This window comes from Silene latifolia, chromosome 7 (genome assembly GCF_048544455.1).
Source record: "Silene latifolia isolate original U9 population chromosome 7, ASM4854445v1, whole genome shotgun sequence".
NCBI classification, from domain to species: Eukaryota; Viridiplantae; Streptophyta; class Magnoliopsida; order Caryophyllales; family Caryophyllaceae; genus Silene; species Silene latifolia.
Window position 1 is genome coordinate 119,360,541 of NC_133532.1, and position 18,750 is coordinate 119,379,290.

The following is an 18,750-nucleotide window of genomic DNA, read 5'->3' on the forward strand; positions in this document are numbered from 1 at the left end:
AAACAGATTATAAATCAAATGTCTTAATGGAAGTGTTGAAGTTATATGCTCCAAGGATATAAATCGGATCTTTTAATGGGGATCAAGGTAAATATTTTGCATGGTTTTTTTATTGAAATCCAATGATCATTTTCCAATCCATTGTTCCATTTTGAATGCTTTCAAGCCTTTAAATCATTTTTTGTTTTCCATCAAATATTTTCTTCTAGCACTCTCAATATTTCTTCGAAAAATATTTACTTTTTTTGCTTGTATATATTTTTGTTTTCTCATAATCAATAGTTACGAATATTTTTTAATTATCACCCCACTTCTCTTTTTTTTGTCCATTTATATATTATCACTCTTTTTCTTTAATTTCTACTTTGGGACTTACTTTTTACCAATGTTTCTTATAACTTTTTTTTTTTTAAATTACAAAATAATGTCATCATTTAAGGGTAAAATTCTCACATTACTCCACCAATTGCAAACTTTTTCCTTTTATTTTCAATTGTTTTTTATATTTTATTAATATTAATTATTGCACACAAGCAAATGAGGTGATAATTAAAAAAATGGAAGAAATATAATAATACAAATTGTGTATCCTTATTTCTTTGAAATTCATTGGGATAGGCGTTAAAGCTCCTCACATAAAAGTTTACCAACAACAAAAGATATGGAGATGACTCTAATTGACAAGAGATATAGTCGAAATGAAACTAGAATGATGTCCATTGTTTAACAAATACATTTTCTCGTGTATCCTCTCAAAAATTGCTCACATGAAATTTATTTTTAAAATTATTGAATGCGTATTTAGTCTAAAACTTTATTTGTACAAGTCACATGTCATCAACTCCTTCCTAATAATTTAAGCATATCACTTAGGTATTTCGTTATACAAAAACCATTTCAATAACATTTTTCCCAATACGTTGAAAATCAATTGAATTTACAAGGACGATGTTGCAAGACCGACGAGCCGACAAGAATTATAAATGTATTATTTGTTAAAAGTTTAACAAACTCCATTGCATTTAAGAAAATAAACTTGTAATTTTAGCCTAATTAGTAAGATAAACATAAGTTGTATTTTAACATAGCGCTTTCTGCGCATTATTCATATCGTCTCTAATTGACTAAAGGCAATATGTAAAATTCAGTTATAAAATATCATTACCATTCATTCATTTATATATTTTACATATTTACTTTATTTTACATTTATTTTTTCATTAGAATACCTTAGGTAATAAGGAATAGAATTAGATGTTCAAGTGTCCAACATTTTGTTTCTTTGTCGGATAAAAATAGGACCAAGGTTCTCCGAACGCACCAAAACAACACTAAAAACAATTTATCAAGTACTAGAATGCCAAAAGCCGTCAATGTTGAGTGAACTGAATAACCACCATGACAAAGCCAAGCACTCTCGAAATTCAGAGACAATCTAAACACCGTAAAAAGAAAAGCACAGAACAAAAACAGAAAGGGACTAACAGTAATTAACACAACAAGACAACATTCAGTAAAAGGACTAAGACAATGAGGACCGTAGCAAAATAAGAGTAGTTTTCAAAGTTAATATTCCACTGTTTGAATGCAATTTTACGTTTCCCATAATTTGTGTTGACTTTGCTTATAGGTTTCTTAGCCATTTTGCACGTGATACCCAACTTTTTAAGTTTGTGACGTAATACCCTCCATGTTTAATTTTCATGCATACCCTTTTTGTCCTTATAAAAAAACGCAATTGTTCATAACTTCTAGTCTGGAATTCAGAATAAGTCAATTGTTTTTCCGTAAAATGATTATCTCGTCATAATCTACTATTTGAAAAAAAAACATTTGTTGACACATTTTATAGTTTTTTTTTTATAACGAAAATCTCAAATCAACCATATCTTCGATCTTAAATTTCCAAATGATCATTTTCATTTTATCAATTTATAGATCTCGAAAAGGTAATCAATGTGGAAAAAAAATTAGTCAATTCCGATTTCTGGTCTATGATTTATGCTCATTTGAAAATTTTAAGAATGATAAAAAAGGCACGTTGTGCTTTAAAATCAAATCTCAAGTATATTATGTGCACAAACTCAAAAAGTTGAATACCACGTGTAAAATGGCAAAGTTCGAGGGTAACACATGAATTTTCCGAAAAAAAAAATAGTTGGACTCGCCTCTTCATCCCCACCCTTATGAGCCGATTCTGGGCCAAGTATGATGAACCATGGGCTGACCTGGCTTGACCGCTCTCTTGGTCCTTTCATGGACAAATCGCGGGCCAGGGTGCTCAGTAAAGCTTCAGTTAGTCTTGTTGAAGACGGGTCGGAGCAAGTGACGGGTAATGCCACTCACAAAACGGATAGGGAGGACAAGGTGGGGCACCCCATGTGCTTCCCTCTCTCCTCTATTTGGGTCATTTGTGAGAGGAAATGGTATCCGTTACTCCAAAGTAACGGATACGTGCCGTCTTCAATGAGATTTTGTGGTAAACCTTAGTCACGTCTACTCTAATCCCTAACCATGAATTTAAAAAAAAAAAATTGTGTTAAGGCAATTAATTTTTTATTACTTTTTTTTTTAATAGGTCTCATGAGAGAGACCGTCTTAGGGGGAGATATAATAGGGAAAAATAAAATTTTGTGGATCCCTCACCCTATCGGGTCTATCGATAACGCTATTAAGAGACGTCTCTAAAGTTTTCGTGTTTTTTTTTTATTTCCAGAAAAAGCAAGTTACAGTTACAGCTTAGAATAGGAACGGTGGGGCGGAGTAATGGAGTATGATTCACTACAAACAGCCATGGAGATTGGAGAGCCGCTACAATCATCATTGTATTCTTCTTCCACCATTTCTCTTTCTTTAATTATTTTTTGCATTTTAATTATCCCTAATTTCTTACTAATATTACTGTATTAGACTTAATCGCCTCCGGTCACAATCATTTGTTTAACTTTGATTAAAATACCGCACTTTAAGAATAAAAAAGTAAACAAATGATTTAGACGGAGGTAGCACTGTGATATACGGAGTACTAATTATCTCGCTCAGATGTTAGAAACTGGAATTGTTTAATCTTGAACGTGTGCTAAAATTTGCAGTTTTCGGAAACTCGAAAACCTTGTTTAATGAATTGGTAATGCTATTTTGCGACTGAAATATTGTTCAATAATAACTGAATGCTTAATTAATCGATTGTAGATTGAATTTCCGTCTCTGGATTAGCCAAAGCTTAAAAGGTAATAATGATGCTCTTGTTGTCCAAAATAGCTTAAGTGGAATTCTTGGAGAATATGAAACACTTGAAGTCAAATGGCGTAGCGAATTGTAAATATTATGGTCAGGAGTCGGGACTATTCGTTGCGCCCAGATTAAGAAAACTGGAGCTGGTAAGACTGCAACGAATTGCAGTGGTTTGTATCCGGAGAACTGAGTCCAGTTGGGAAATTGCCGTCTTTGGGAAATGTGTAGAAGTTTCGAGCTGTGCTGTCATGCAATCTTTCTCATCCAGACTTGTACAGGCAGATAAACTACGAGAATTAGTCGTGTTTGATTACTGCGAAGTGGAGTGGTTTTTATGAGGGAACACAAATTGTAACGCAGACATGGAATTGCCATCTCTGGAGTATGTTGATATCAATAGCTGCCCCAGAATACAATCAGTCATTGTCACCCGCATGTCTAAGGGATCTGAAACTAACAGTTGTTACAGTTGAAGCGATCAACTGTACAATGCTGGATATCAAATTTTGAAGAACTTCCTGCAGAATTTCTTATACTCTCCTATTGCATATTTTCTCCGAGGATATTATAAATCCAGCTATGACTTTTGACATGAACGGCAAAAATGATGATAATGATGATGCTATCTTTTGTCATGAAGCAAAAATATGATGATATTGAGGATGAGGTAAACCATCTTGTTATTTACTTACTTATACATCAGCTTCTATTTTTCTCCCTTATATTTTTGATGTAGAGATCAACCAATAAGATTCTCGACATGTGAAATAATGGTCACCCAAAAAAAGCCTCTTTGTCATGTTAATTTGAGAAATGGTTAACCATAAAGAATGTTGCACTATCTTAACTGCATACACTGGTTTGGAGGAATAGTAGCGACATGGCTCACATTAGTGTGTTTTGAGATGACGGAAATCAACTCCTTTAAGTAATGTTTAAATCTTCGTCGTATCCATGATTTGAGTTTCTGAATCCTGTATTGATGTGGTATTATGTCTACTGTAGTGAATCTATAACCAGTGAGCTACTATGACAATTATCCAAGATTTGGTTTGTTATTTCTCGGAACTTAATTGGCCTTCATTCTGAAGATATGCATTAACATAAACTGGATTAGCTGTTAACATTGTAAAGAAAGTAGACTTGATCTAGTCAAGAATAATAATTTTTTTGCTAACATAGTGGGATTCGACGATACGTAGCTGTTAACATTTTGTGTCCTCATCAACGTTAACTCGTTTTTTTTCTTTCCCATGGGACCATTTTCTATTTTTGTGTCCTACTAGTTGCTGATAAAAGTGATATTGCTACTTGTTTCTTGCTCTGTACTTTTATGTGTTTTTTCATAACTTCCCATTTTCAACTTGATTGTTCTATAAATGCTACTGGAGAGTTGTTGAGTGAACATCAGCAGACTAAAAAAAAAAACCGCTTCAAAATTGCACTGTAAGGTAATTTCTTAGCTACTCCATTATGCTTTTAGTTTAGCAAAAAAATTTACATTGATGTAGTAGAAATTATCTGTTACATCAGTTGAATTTTCTATGTATTTTTCGATTACTTTTTAAGTAAAATATATGGGAAATGCTTAAATGAAAAATCTAAGATTTGCCATTTATGAGGAAATAACAGAAAATGATTAGTAATTTTTCTGATCGGTTACACATGAAAAAGTAGTACTTCAACAATCAACAAAGATATGATTGTTTCAAGTTGGAGGCCTAGATACGATTATATCCTGATTTCGTCTCTACATACGAGAGCGTAGGGTTTAATATTATTGTCCCCTATATAGCGTCATTCAATTTGGTCTTTGTTGTGAGAATAAGGTAGAAGGGGAAATTTAAGAGAGTATTCAGAGATATTTGTACATAATTCGAATGTCAAGGTACATAAAAATAATGGACAATATCTGTTGCAATATTTCATCAGCATTATTTTTCATATTCTCTTCTTTTCACTCGGCTATTTTCTCATTTTTATTTCTTTATTTTATATCGGTAGCTCTTCACTTTTATTCCATTTTTTGTTTCATTAGTTTTCTTTTCACCTTGCCTAACACTTAGAGAAAACATATATAACAGGGTGACTTGACTAAGTAGGTGAAATACAGAGAAAGAGAGGTACTATAGGAGGAACGATGTCGGAGATAGCATCTGGAGCTGTTAATGGTATTTGGGTTGTTGTCCGGTCAGTGATTTACGACAGGGTAAAAACATACTTAAGTTACGTACAAAATTATGAGCGGAACTTGAATTCACTTTCTGAAGAACTTGAGGAGTTGTGCTTGGAGAAAAAAGATGTTGATGTCAAGGTTCTGAGTGGGAAGGATAGGTTGGAAAAACTCACTTTTAAAGCCGCACATTGGCTTGCCCGAGTACAAGATCTCAGCAAGGATGAAGAAATGAAGAAGCTGATGACTAAGGATATAGGGATAGCCAAAGCTATGTCGAGACTGATGAAGAATGCAGATCTCAAGAAGTTGGTTGAAATGGATGGGGAAATGCGTGATTTGGTGGTGAAAGTGATGAAAGATATTGTGAAAAGAAAGGGACAGGCTGAAAATGGGGAGGCTTTAGAAGTAGAAGAGTCAGGAGCAGAAGAGAAGGATAAAGAGGTTGGTCAAGTTCTGGAGAAGCTCGTGGAGGAAACCATGGACGAGTTCAAGACACTGATGCAAAACGGCCCATATATGGCTGTTGCAGCACTGCATTTACTGGAGAATCATATGGAAAATTTGGAGAGGTTGACGGAAAAGGATAAGGAGGTGGCAGATATTATAGCCAAGGCTAGGGAGATGAGCCATGAGGAAGAGTGGCTAAGTCCTGATAATGATGACAATGTCCTTGTGCGTGAAAATACTTTGAGGAAAGAAGTGACGAATTTGGTGAAACCTGTGGGGGAAGTACTTCTAAATGAGGAGTTATTAAAAGCGTTACCGGAGAATTTAAGCTTAGGAATGGAAGCCATGGGTGTTGTTATTGGGAATAGCAGGGGACTGAAGGCTGAGTTAATGGATGCTGATAATACTTCTAAACAAAGAAACTGTTGTTGCTGTGTGATTCCCTTCAGTTATTTCTCTGATCGTCATGATATGAGTGTAGCTGCTGAGTCTATGCTAAATAAAATCACAGATATCATTAAAGACAAATCCGGGGATCGGGATTTGACATGGCCAATAAGAACAGAGGATATGGAAGCCATCCCTACTAATTCTGTAGGCTTGAAATCCAGAAATGAGCTTCTTCTGAAAATTGTGAAGGCACTCACACACAGTGATGTTCAAGCTGTTGGGGTCTTTGGAATGGGAGGCTCAGGTTTTTTTTTTTTATCTCCTTCAAATAACACTGATTTTTGTCTTTTTGTGATTTCTCTAATGGCCTGGCTTCATACTTTGCTCGGCTAACTACCAAATTCATAAATAAGAAAATGAAGCTAAATGTAAAATCGGTAACAAAATTTTTTTTGCTTTGAAGACGAAATGGTACGAATTTAGAAAAATATCCAAAATGAAGAACCCTAATTTCAAATATTATGGCTTAGAAATTACAAACCAATTTTACTCCAAAGTCTTCATTTTTATTTAGAACTCCTCGTTTTTAAATTAGGTTTATTGTAAAATTATTAAATCTCAGAGTTCCCCAACCAAATTAATGAACCCTAGTTTTAAATTGGGATACAACTACAAATCACACGTGTAAAGTGAGTGAAAAACAATATGAGAAGCAACAATCTTAGCTTAACTATGACAAACTCACTCCGAAATTTCTTCTTTATGACAACTTACCTACCAAGTAAACCATGGTTATCGGATTCGCTATGATTACTCCCTTATCGATTCGCGATTCGTTCGTATAGAATGTGTGTTATATTGTTTTTTCGGTAAACGACATGATAAAATTCGCTCATTCGTTCTTAATGAGTCGTGATTCGTAGGATACCTGAGGTAATCTGATAACCCTGCTTTAAACTGGATAAAGTGGTTTTGACAAAGATTTATGTAAAACAGTTTCATAAAGTATGTGTGCATTAAACAGTTTCAAAATACATTTACTTATAAAAGAGTTAAACCAATATTCCATATGACTATTCTATATCAATTTTTATGATGGTCCTTAACAATATTAATATTATTTCAGTTCAATTCAGCTCTAATCAGCTTAGTTCAGTTCAGCTCCATTCAGTTCAGCTCCATTCGATTCGATTATTCAGCTCCATTCGATTCATTCAGCTCCATTCGCCATTATTTCGCCGCTTCATCTCTAAAAAGCCAGAAAGAACAGGGCCTTAGTGAGCCGTGAGTCATGAGTCATGAGCCGTGAGTATGTGAGTCATGTAGCCGGGAGTATGAGTGAGTCAGGCCGAGCCGTAGCCGAGCTTTAGCCGAGCCGTGAGCCGAGCCGTAGTCGTGAGTTTATGAGCCGAGCCGAGCCGAGCCGAGCCGAGTGAGCCGAGCCGAGCTTGGTAGCCGAGCCGAGCCGAGCCGAGCCGAGTTTTAGCCGAGCCGAGTAGCCGAGCCGATTATTAGCCGAGCCGAATGAAATAGCCGAGCCGAGCCGAGCCGAGCCGAGCCGAGCCGAGCCGAGCCGAGCCGAGTAGCCGAGCCGAGCCGTTAGCCGAGTATGAAATGAAATGAGTGAAATGAAATGAGTGAGCTCAGTCGATATTGTTTCTACCGGTTCTTTTTGGGTTATAGTTGATGGTTATGGTTATTTTAGTAATTCCATGAGATTTTCTTCTCATCCGGCTCCTCGCGAATGAAAAATTATAAATTAAGAAGAGATATAATTAAGATATACACGGAATAATCCACTGAATCAAGCGATTCTTAGGGATTAATTTTAGTAAATATTTTATATATATATTTATGAAGTGTCCGTGGTTAATCAAACCACCACGGAGCTCCGAACCGCCGCATAAAACGGGTCTTCCGTGATGATTCGGATTCCGATACTGCATAAACCCTAGGTATTTTTTATCGACCAATTTTACTTTGAATATTGTTCTCCATTTATTTTATTTTCATCATTTAATAGTTGAATATTTTTTAGATTAATTAATTCTATCACCATTAATCTGCTATTAAAATTATTCACAAAGGGTTTGATAAGATTTTGGCATTTGACAAGATCTTCTAGGAGAATAGGAGATTGTAGAATTATCGTAGAACAACCGACTATAATATAATTTATTTGATGAATAGCCGTAGCCAGGGGAGGAGCAAGGATTTATCGTTAGGGGACGGAAATTTTCAGGCGTTGAATTACTAATGGAATATGGCAAACTAGAAAAAGAAATCGGAAATTTTTACTAAAAATCTACTCCGTAACTAAATTTCCATTGTGGGGGATGAGATCATGCACCCCTGCTTGCTCGACTTCAAGAGTAAGGTTTATAACAAAGGTTGCATATGCTAAGAGTAAGGTTTATAAAATGTTCAAAGAGTATATTCACCCTGTCTCAATCATCTGTTTACCTTCTATATCTCTGTGAGAAGGTATTATAAATAAAGGTAAACAAACGGTTAAGACGGAGGGAGTATATTTTAGGAGTAAGGTTTATTAAAAGGTACATGTTATGAGAGTAAGGTTTATGAGATGTTAAAAGAGTACAAATCCGAGTAAGGTTTATAAAATGTAAGCTTATACTCACTCTGTCTCAATCATTTGTTTACCATTTATATTTTTTGTTGTGGTATTTTAATTAAAGATAAACAAATAATTGGGAGGGAGGGAGGGAGGGAGTATATTTGAAGTGTAAGGTTTATAAAAAGTTACATATTTTAAGAGTAAGTTCTATAAAATGTGGAAGAATGGAGTACATATTCTAAGAGTAAGGTTTATATAAAATGCTTCATTGTGTAAATTCTAAGAGAAAGGTTTACAAAGTGAACTCGTCTCATCATCAATGTTTTCTTTTTTTTTTCTCATGGGGCCGTTTGAGTTCTTTGTTGAATAGAACCTGACCTTATATTGCTACTTTGCTTGTCTGTTGATGTTAATTTTTATTCCTTTTGTTTCACTCAGTATCCCTTTCTCCTAACACTTAAAAGAAAAAATAATTTCGATTGATATAAAGAGGGGGAGAGGGTTAATTAAGCACCAATAATAGAGTTTATGAGTTTGGCATTACGAGAGGGGAACGTTTAGCAAACTAATCATTTTTAATAAAAATTCATTTTTAATAAACTGAGTACAGAAAGGTTTGTCGGACTTTCCGAATAATTTAATGAGATCGCTGTATACTTTAAACGGACACAATTTTGTTTTATTTTAAGAGACGATTAAGCATAGTCCGTCCTTTTGATTTTTGTAAAAGTTGCATATTCTAAGAGTATAGTGGTAGTAAATCTTGATCTGTACTTTGCTTGTCTCTTGATGTGCACTTTTATTCCATTTTTTCCCTTGAAATATCAGCTTTCCCACACCCTAACAGGGAAAAATAAACAAAGTGACTTAAATAAATAGGTGAAATACAGAAAAAGAGTGGGTAAGACAGGAGGAAGAGAGGTGAAGAATGGAAGCGCTAGCATGTCAAGCTCTTCAAAAAGCTGGAGACGCTCTCCAGTCTGTGATCATCGATAGGGTAATGACATACTTGAGTGATGTGAAAAATTATGAGCAGAACATGATTTCGCTTTGCGAAATTCTTGAGAAGTTGTGCGTGGAGAGAAAAGATTTTGATGACAAGGTCAAGAGTGGGAAGGTGAAGTTGGAAATCCTCACTTACAAAGCCGTTCATTGGCTTGGGGAAGTACAAGATTTTACCAAGCATAAAGAAATGAAGAAGCTGATGATTAATGATATGGGGATAGCCAGAGCTATGTTGAGACTAATGAAGGACGCAGATCTTAAGATGTTGGTTGAAGAGGACGGGGAGATGCACGAGTTGGTCTTGAAAGTGATGAAAGATTACGCGAAAAGAAGAAAGGCTTGTAATGGGGAAGTATGTAATGGGGAAGTATTACTTGCAGCAGATGAACAGAAGGATAAAGAGGTTGGTCAAGTGCTGGAGAAGCTGATGGAGGAAACCATGGATGAGGTCAAGGCACTGATGCAGAACGATATGTATCTGGCTGTTGCAGCACTACATTTACTGGAGAATCATATGGTGAATTTTGAGAGGTTGACGGAAAAGGATAAGGAGATGGCAGATGTTATAACCAAGGCCAGAGAGATGAGCCTCAAGGAAGAGTGGCTAAGTCGTGATAATCATCTCAGTGTCCTTGTACACGAGAACAACTTGAGGGAAAAAGTGACAAATTTGCTGAAACCTATGGAGGAAGTAATTTTGAATGAAGAGTTGTTGAAAGCATTTCCGGAGAATCTAAGCTTAGGGATGGAAGCCATGGGGTTTATTATTGGGAACAGCAGGGGACAGAAGGCCGAGTTAATAAAGGCTGATAATACTTCTAACCACAGAACCTGTTGTGTGATTTCTTACAGTTATTTCTCTGATCGTCACGATATGAGTGTAGCTGCTAAGGATATGCTCGACGTAGCCAACGCTATCATTGGAAGAAAACCGGGGGATCAAGATTTGACTCGGCCGATGAGAAAAGAGGAAATGCTTAGCATGCCTACTAATTTTATAGGTTTGAAATCCATAAATGAGCTTCTTGTGAGAATTGTGGGGGCACTTGCATCCAGTGACGTTCTAGCTGTTGGTGTCATCGGAATGGGAGGCTCAGGTATTGTGTCTTTCTTTCTTAATACTACTACCCTTTGTAATTTTTTATAAATTGATGACAAATTGGTAAAAAAGTTTGCTTTGAAGACCAAATGGTTAAGTAAGGCCAAATATGTTTTGCGCCAAAAAAACGAGCTATGTTTATTTTGTTCGTCTCTTTTAATGTTTCACCATCCGTTGTGTTATCAAAGAGTAAATCTTAACCTCTAATCTAACCCGTAAATTATTCGTAAACTTAGTGTGGCTCCTAAACTAAATTCATACCGTAAATTAGACAATTTTGCTAGAAATGTATACTTTTATATTCTCTCATTTCTCTCTATTCATTTTATTTCCATACGTTTAATTAAATTACTCTTCATATATATTGCACAAATGTATGTAAATAGGACGAATAGAGGGAGAATTTTCTACTCCAAAATATGACATTTTTTTGTTTTGTTTTTCAAGCTAAGTATTAGAATTCCAATTAATTAAAAAAAAATTATATTTCGAGTAAAATTATAAAACTTACATCGTTAAATATTTTAAGTGGAGAGGATGGATTTGATAGAATTAGGGGGAATGTAAATCTGAAGAGGTAGGAGGATATTAACCAAGCGCAAATCGGTCACTAGTTTTTTTCACCGGAAAATGGCATTGGTAGCAAAATTTAAAAAAGTGTCATTTTAAGGTAGTGCTTTTTCAAAACAATTATTGAGAAGTATTGTCAATTTTGAGGTATTGTCAATTTTAAATCATTCGTGGGTTCGGGTGTGCTGATACACTGTGTATTTGTGAATTTTTCATTTTAATATTTTAGAAAGTCCACGTGATAATTTTGAGGTCTGACATATTTGTCATGGCACATAAGTTTTAAGTTTGTATGTCATTAAGGCATTAACTTGTACTCCCTCCTATTCCCGATAATTGTCCCATTGTTGAAATGGCACAAGAATTAAGAAAGTGAGTTAAATAATGTAAAGTATTGTAGTGGGATGAGGTAATTGGAGAGAGGGGAGGTATTGTAGGGTATTATTGTGGGTGGAGTGATTAAAATAAGTATTATTGTGGGGTGAGGTGGGATATTGTTGTGGGTTAAAATGATTAAAATAAGTATAAAAGTTTGCCAATAACGGACAATGGGACATTATTGTGAATAGACGGAAATGGAAACTGGGATAGTTATGTAGAATAGGAGGAAGTAGGTTATATTTTCGACATGTTATATACTCCCTCCAATCCAATCCAAACTATCCACTTACTTTTTGGAGGTCAAACTTTGAAAAGTTTAACCGTTGAATCCACGGAAAAATATAAAACTTTTAACGACACTCGAAGACCACCCAAAAGCAAGTGGGTAGTTTGGATTGGATTGGAGGGAGTATTAATATCTATCAAATTTTGGAGGGAAAATTGGTTGGAAGTTTTATGCTTGCATGGTACCCTTAATTTTCAGTTTGCACTCAGAATGCCGCTAAATTTTCTACTAAAAAAACCGTGTTACAATCTTGTTTTAAGAGGCAGAGAATTAGGCCCTTCTAAGCTCTAATTTGATAACTATCAAGCTCTTGAACTACACCAACTGAAAACCAATTTATCATATTGAATCAATCAAATTTTGATTAATATATTCAAACAATTATTTCCTTTGAATCAACCAATTAATTCTCATCATGGATTGTAATGAATCAGGGAAAACAACGTTAGCCAAAGAAATTGTTCGTAGCAAAGCAAATGGGATATTTGACAGAACGGTAATGGTTGTTTTAACATCACAATCTCCAAATATGGAATGGATTCAAGATCAGATTGCAAATGGACTTGAACTACCTTTGCATAATGTGCATGGTACGCCTGAAAAGGCAACCCACATATATAACAAATTGAGGCTAGGAGAGAAATCAGAAGGGGGAAAAGATGATAATAACTCTAAAAAGACGCTCATTGTATTAGTCAATATTTGGAAAGAAATTGATCTGCTTCAAATCGGAATACCTCGTGATTGTAAGCTTTTACTGACGAGCGGAGAGAGGGAAGTCTGTAAAGCAATGAATGTACAAGATGCTAACATATTTGAGGTGGGTTTGTTGAGTGACGATGAAGCAAAGAATCTCTTCAAGTTTCAGATTCAAAAGGAGCTTACTGGGGAGTATAACTCTGTTGCTGATAAGCTGTTGGAAAAGTGCAGAGGTCTGCCTCTTTCTATTGTAACAACAGCCAATTTTGTAAAGGGTAAAGAGTTGCGGTTGTGGAAACAATATGCTGACGAATTGGATAAGCCCATTCCGTGTCAAATGACTGGTGTGCACCATGAGGCGTTCTCAATTCTTAGAACAAGCTATGAGGCTATGGCAAGTAAAGAGAAAAAAAGTTATTTCTTGTTGGCTTGTTTATCTCCCGTTGGTTCAAATATATCCATTGACAACTTGATGAGGTATGGTATAGGATTGGATCTTTTTCAACATGTGAATAAACTATCCGAAGCCATAAGTCGTGCACGTATCTGGGCCGAAGAGCTTTTGTCATCTTCAATGCTTCAAAAAGGTGATTCCAACGAGTATGTAAAGATCCACGATGTTGTCCGGGAATTTATCATGTCTTTTGCATCAAATGGTCTAAATACAGGTAATATTGAAAGAAAGAACTTTTTAAAAAACTATTGCCTATTGTTTAATCAATAATCTTTGCATTTGTTCGATACCAGTTTTTGATGAAATACGAGGGAAGCTAATTAAATTACTACTTATTAAATAATGCAGATGGGCAAATGTTTCTGGTGGACGCTATTCCTAGATGGATCTGCGAAGAGACTTTCAATAAGTATACTGGCATATCACTTTTAGCTCAAGTTAATTTTGCTCGTCTAAGTGGTGTGAAGGCTGATTTGCTTCAAATTTTGCTATTGAAAGGCAATGAAAACCACAGTTCATACCTTGAGTCTAATTTTTTCCAAGGAATGACAAATTTGAAGGTCTTAGAAATGTTATTCATGAATTTTGAGAAAGGGCTACCAGAATCGATAGGCAAACTGAAAGTTCTCAAAACATTGCATTTAGTAGACTGCAAATTAGGAGATATTAAGTTGATTGGTGAGCTGGGGAGTCTACTTGTTCTTAGCTTACGTGGATCGACTCTAGAGGCATTACCTGATGAAATTGGGAAGTTGTACAAACTTCGGTTGCTGGATATGAGTAAGTGCCAGTGTAAAGAGCCAAGAATTTCAGCTAATGTGATAGCTAGGCTTCCTCTTCTAGAAGGGCTCTACTTGGTCGATAGCAGCTTTACGGAATGGGCTGTCATGGACGGTACATCTAATGATACAGGAGTAAGTAATGGGGCAGACATCGAGGATCTTACTAAATTGGACTTTTTGAATGTGCTTGAGATACACATGCGAGGACTAATTTACTTACCCATTTGTGACCAATTTGTGAAAAACCTGGACAAATTCCAAATAATTGTTGGGCAAGAAGGTTTTAAACTCCAGCCTTGTCAACGTGGTCTTATGGTTTCGGAAGTTGATGTTAGTCAGGAATTGAAAAAGGACAATTGTCTAAAGGCATTGCTAAAGAAAGCTGATTTCTTGGCTTTAAAGATGACAACAGTCAAGAATATTGTTCCTGAGTTGGACAAAGAAGGATATAGGGACTTGACTCGTCTTGAACTGTCTAACATTAGTAGCATAAGCAGGGTATGTGAAGGGAAAGCTCCTACACAATTGTTCCTTAATCTGCGTCATCTTGAGGTTTCGCAGTTGGCGAATTTAAAAGAATTGTTACCTCTTAATCCCCTTCCACACAACCTGACCACGTTAGATGTTAGAAGTGTTGGAGTTAGTGCTTCAAAAGAAGCAAATGGTAATTCCCAATTTTTTCATGGGTTAGTTTTCCAAATTGATTGTGCATTCTCCCATGCTTGATTTGTGAGATTTTCCACGTTGATTGTGTAGTATCCTAAAATTACCATTTTACGATACTAACTTTGTGATTTACCATACTCATTTCACTACTATATAAACCCCAACTCTACCACACAAAAAAGGACACACAACAATTACTCTCTCTTCTATTCCTCTCTAAATATTTCTCTTGTATAAAGCTGATATTTGGCAATATTCTGCAAGTAGTCCTCATTCTGAGTCTTTGTCGTACACCTTAGACTCGGACGTCGTGTAACCCTGGGGGTTGGTTGCCAAGAGGCCGTGTGTATCGAGCGGGGCAAATTCAACTTTAGGGCAGTGATTCTATCACGCCACGACATCTCTCTCTTCAAGTTCTGTAAGTTTATCTGTTATTTGTCCGTCCAATAGTCATATCGCCTACAGTCTAAAGTTGAATTTTACTTGAAATTTTCTTGCTCGTTAATATTTTATTTAAGGCGATATGGCTACTAGTAATCTAATAATTTGTTAAATGTTGTTCGATAAATAAACCGATATACATGTAATTGATCCACTATCTGCATTAGAACTCATCACGTAGGAGCCAAAGTTGATCCATAATGTGATATACACGTTCTTATTATAGAGCTATTTTATTCTCATGACCATAACTCCATTAGCCTTGTTGTTTTGTACTAAGATTTTGAAGTGCCATCAAATGCTTGAATCATTAATGAGACAAACCGGCGTCCCATCACAATACATACATATGACTAGATTTATTTATTTATTTATTTTATTTTTTATATTTTTTTTTTGGTGCTAAATTTTAGTAGACGAAGCTTTTGGGCTTTTGGTCATTAATGTGTTTTGGATTTGCGAGTAACTCTTTGTTTTACGTTTAATTATATGCACATTATTAATCTAGTCAATATGATTAAAATAAACGACAAAATAAAGGGAAAAGTGTGTTTCTTAGTTTATAGTGGTATAGGTTGAATGTTGTTTGTTGATTCAATTGAGTTTTTGGATCTCTATTTTAAATGTTTAATCTTTTATGCTAATTATTTGCTAAAATGATGTGGTTGACAAATAGTTGAAAAGTTTGATAAATTTAATGATGCTAAGGTATTGGTGTTATCGGGAAGGAAGAACATCTTTTTTTTTTGTGTGTTTGGTGATTAATTTGTGACTTATTGTAATTTTACTCCTCTTCGTGATAATGCAACCATATTTTTTTTTCTTTTAAGCATATTAATCTTTTCTAGAATTGCTCATATCATGAGTTGTGCAATTTATTGTTGAATATATAATTCAATGTGCTTCAATTTTGTCACCTTTATTACTTGTGATTTTTTTTTAAATCTTTATGGTATTGAGATATGTTTACTAATAACATATCGGGTTTGATATTGCTTTTCACAACCCCGTTAACAAATGAGTTAGTTTGCTGGAAATTTCATGGGTATTTGAGTTTTTTAAGGTAATTATGATGTGTGTCATAATCATACGATCAGGTTATGCTATTAACTTTCAAACTTATTAAAGTGTTGCGATCAGTTTTTATTTATTGGTGGTTTGGACTGTAAAAATATAATTACTAAATAGTTACACAAATACGTATTGTGATGCTTAGTTTTTTACTTGATTTGTCGAACGTAATGATATTTTCAATATCTGAGCTAAGACGCATGTGTATAGTATAGAGTAACAAGATATGTGGAGATATGAGTATATCTATGAGACAAATTTGTGTTGTTCTCTTGTTTTTCAATATGACATATTTTTGAGTTGTTCTCTACCGAGTAAACAAATGTGGGGGTTTATAACTTGTGCCATTTATACGGTTGACCAAAAGTGATACATTGATATGTACTTACCTCCTAAAATGAGTTTTTCCAAGATTAAAATCGTGTGTGAAATTTTTCATATGTACCTCTACATATTTGTGTATAATTTCGTGAACGTTATATTATGTTATCATTTATGAATAACATGATAACATGTGGGGGAAGTAGTATTATTTGAGCCAACTTTAAAAAGTTGTATTTTCTCTCCAAGTTGTGAAAAATGTTTCACTTATATGATATATTTGGAAATATATGGAGCGTGTTAAAGGAAAATATTGTATGTTTGTGCAATATAAAATTGGATCTAAAATAACATGTTATGAATAGTTGTTTATGACAAAGTATAATTTGGCATCTTGGTTTATGATGCGAATAAGTTCCTATATGACAATATTGTTTTTTGGTGACATGTTTCAGAAAGGGTGATTTTTGTTTATCATCTTGTGTCATCTTGAATGTTAGCCTTGAAGCCTAAAATATTGTCAATGGTGTCGGCTTAGTCAGTGCTTTGAGTAAGTTGTGATTTGTGGGGGCGCCTAGTGAAGGTAATACTATCCTTAACTTTGTCGTAAAATAATTGAGTTTCAGTGATGTAAGTGGTTATAATGACAATGACATGGGATTGGGTGATAGATTGTGATTGCTCTGATTTTGGGATTGTATAAACTTGTTCTATGAAATTTATGATTGGTTGTTTGGTAAAACATGTGTTCGAGTAATTACTTGTATTTGGTTTAAATGCTTATATTAAACCAAGAAAAAGGTAAAAGACACATGAACTGTATATATTTGGTTATGCTTTTGCGGTGTTTCTTTAATTTACCGGAAGTTGGTGATAATTGGAACTAAGATATGAGTTTTTAATTAAGATGTATACTTGAGTTTATACATGACAAAACGAAATTGATGGAAAGGTTGGTACATTCTGATGTTTGTATGCATTATATGATATAACTTATATCGTTGTTATAGGTGATGGACACCATGGTTTTTGTAAGCTAATGCTTGAAAAAACAATTGTATCTTTGGGAATGAGCTTGCAATTTAATTGAACGTCGAATAATTATGATATTTATTTGACTTTGGAAAACGGTGTCTCTCATAATGCTATATCATGCAAGTTATAGATGCATTATTGCATTGTTGAATATATAATGGAGTATGAATATATTGTGTAAAATTTGCAGGATAAAAGGCTTAATGGCTAAGTAGTTGTATTCCTTTGTGAGAATATTTTGACTCCATTAATTGTAATGCATCATAATCTGACGCATCAGGTTTTTTGGCAGATTATCAAGAGTGATGAATAATCTGATAGGATAATGGGTTCACAAAGGTTGTGAATTGTAAGTGGATATTGAGATCCCTTACACAATGTGTTATCATGATAGTACGTACGTAAATTGTGAAGAGGATATTGAGATCCTCCTACCATTGGCCATGGTAGAAGTTGGTGTTGGTGGCACCACGAGGAATGGGTTTAAAGCCTATTGGGAGTGAATCGTGACGGGGCTCCCCCACTTGGGTTTACCAAGTTCAATGGGTCAAACGAAGTCACGAGGATCTCATGCCGTAATACTACTACCATTCCTATTTTAATAAAAGTGATGTAGTATTTTTTCCATCTATTGAGCTTTTTCTGTCATGTGAGGAAGGTTGAGCTATGCTCTTAATAAGTCCATAGTCCTTGTTTAAGGATGGTTTGTGACAGTCAAACCTGATGGACTTACCTATGTGAATGTGGGGGAAATGCCCTACCCCCTATGAGGTTCTTAGGCTTTAGGACCTCTAGAGCGTTCACGAGATCCCAGGCATGTGAGGGGCACCTTTTATGACATTTCGCGAGGACGAACACAGATTCGAATGTAGGTTTGTGCGCAGTTATCCGTTACAAACCACCGTGGAGAGTCCAATGCCGAGAGCAACTCGATACGGCTGTAGCGGGTAATTGTATGCACTGGGTGACAATTCAATTCCTCAGGAACATTGTCATCTTAAGACTTATGTTCCGTTGCCTTATATCAGCTATTCTTTTTCTCTTCTTTTGAATCATGTGGGGGATTGTTGGAGTTAGTGCTTCAAAAGAAGCAAATGGTAATTCCCAATTTTTTCATG

The 18,750-nt window shown here is 35.1% G+C and overlaps 2 protein-coding genes across 4 annotated transcripts; both read left to right on the forward strand.

Moving 5' to 3' along the window:
- Window positions 1-2,717: 2,717 nt before the first annotated feature.
- Window positions 2,718-6,640, forward strand: LOC141590632 (uncharacterized). The gene is made up of 3 exons (XM_074411207.1): window positions 2,718-2,825; window positions 3,193-3,901; window positions 5,319-6,640. The coding sequence occupies exon 3, from the start codon at window positions 5,375-5,377 to the stop codon at window positions 6,638-6,640; it is 1,266 nt and encodes a 421-aa protein (XP_074267308.1). The 5' UTR covers window positions 2,718-2,825; window positions 3,193-3,901; window positions 5,319-5,374.
- On the forward strand, window positions 6,417-15,163 carry LOC141592755 (disease resistance protein At4g27190-like). 3 transcript variants are annotated; one of them, XM_074413554.1, is made up of 4 exons: window positions 6,417-6,551; window positions 9,702-10,924; window positions 12,598-13,530; window positions 13,665-15,162. In XM_074413554.1, the coding sequence occupies exons 2-4, from the start codon at window positions 9,751-9,753 to the stop codon at window positions 14,822-14,824; spliced, it is 3,267 nt and encodes a 1,088-aa protein (XP_074269655.1). In that variant the 5' UTR covers window positions 6,417-6,551; window positions 9,702-9,750; the 3' UTR covers window positions 14,825-15,162. The 3 variants fall into 3 exon arrangements, with proteins under 3 accessions (XP_074269655.1, XP_074269656.1, XP_074269657.1); XM_074413555.1 differs by having other exon boundaries at window positions 6,423-6,551; window positions 9,713-10,924; window positions 13,665-15,163; XM_074413556.1 differs by having other exon boundaries at window positions 6,462-6,551; window positions 9,686-10,924.
- Window positions 15,164-18,750: the final 3,587 nt, after the last annotated feature.

Bases quoted from the DNA above. Each gene is read 5' to 3' on its own strand.
- LOC141590632 (XM_074411207.1), top strand. From the start codon at position 5,375: ATGTCGGAGATAGCATCTGGAGCTGTTAATGGTATTTGGGTTGTTGTC.
- LOC141592755 (XM_074413554.1), top strand. From the start codon at position 9,751: ATGGAAGCGCTAGCATGTCAAGCTCTTCAAAAAGCTGGAGACGCTCTC. The intron at 10,925-12,597 runs GTATTGTGTCTT...GTAATGAATCAG, and splicing joins CATCGGAATGGGAGGCTCAG to GGAAAACAACGTTAGCCAAA. The intron at 13,531-13,664 runs GTAATATTGAAA...TAAATAATGCAG, and splicing joins ATCAAATGGTCTAAATACAG to ATGGGCAAATGTTTCTGGTG.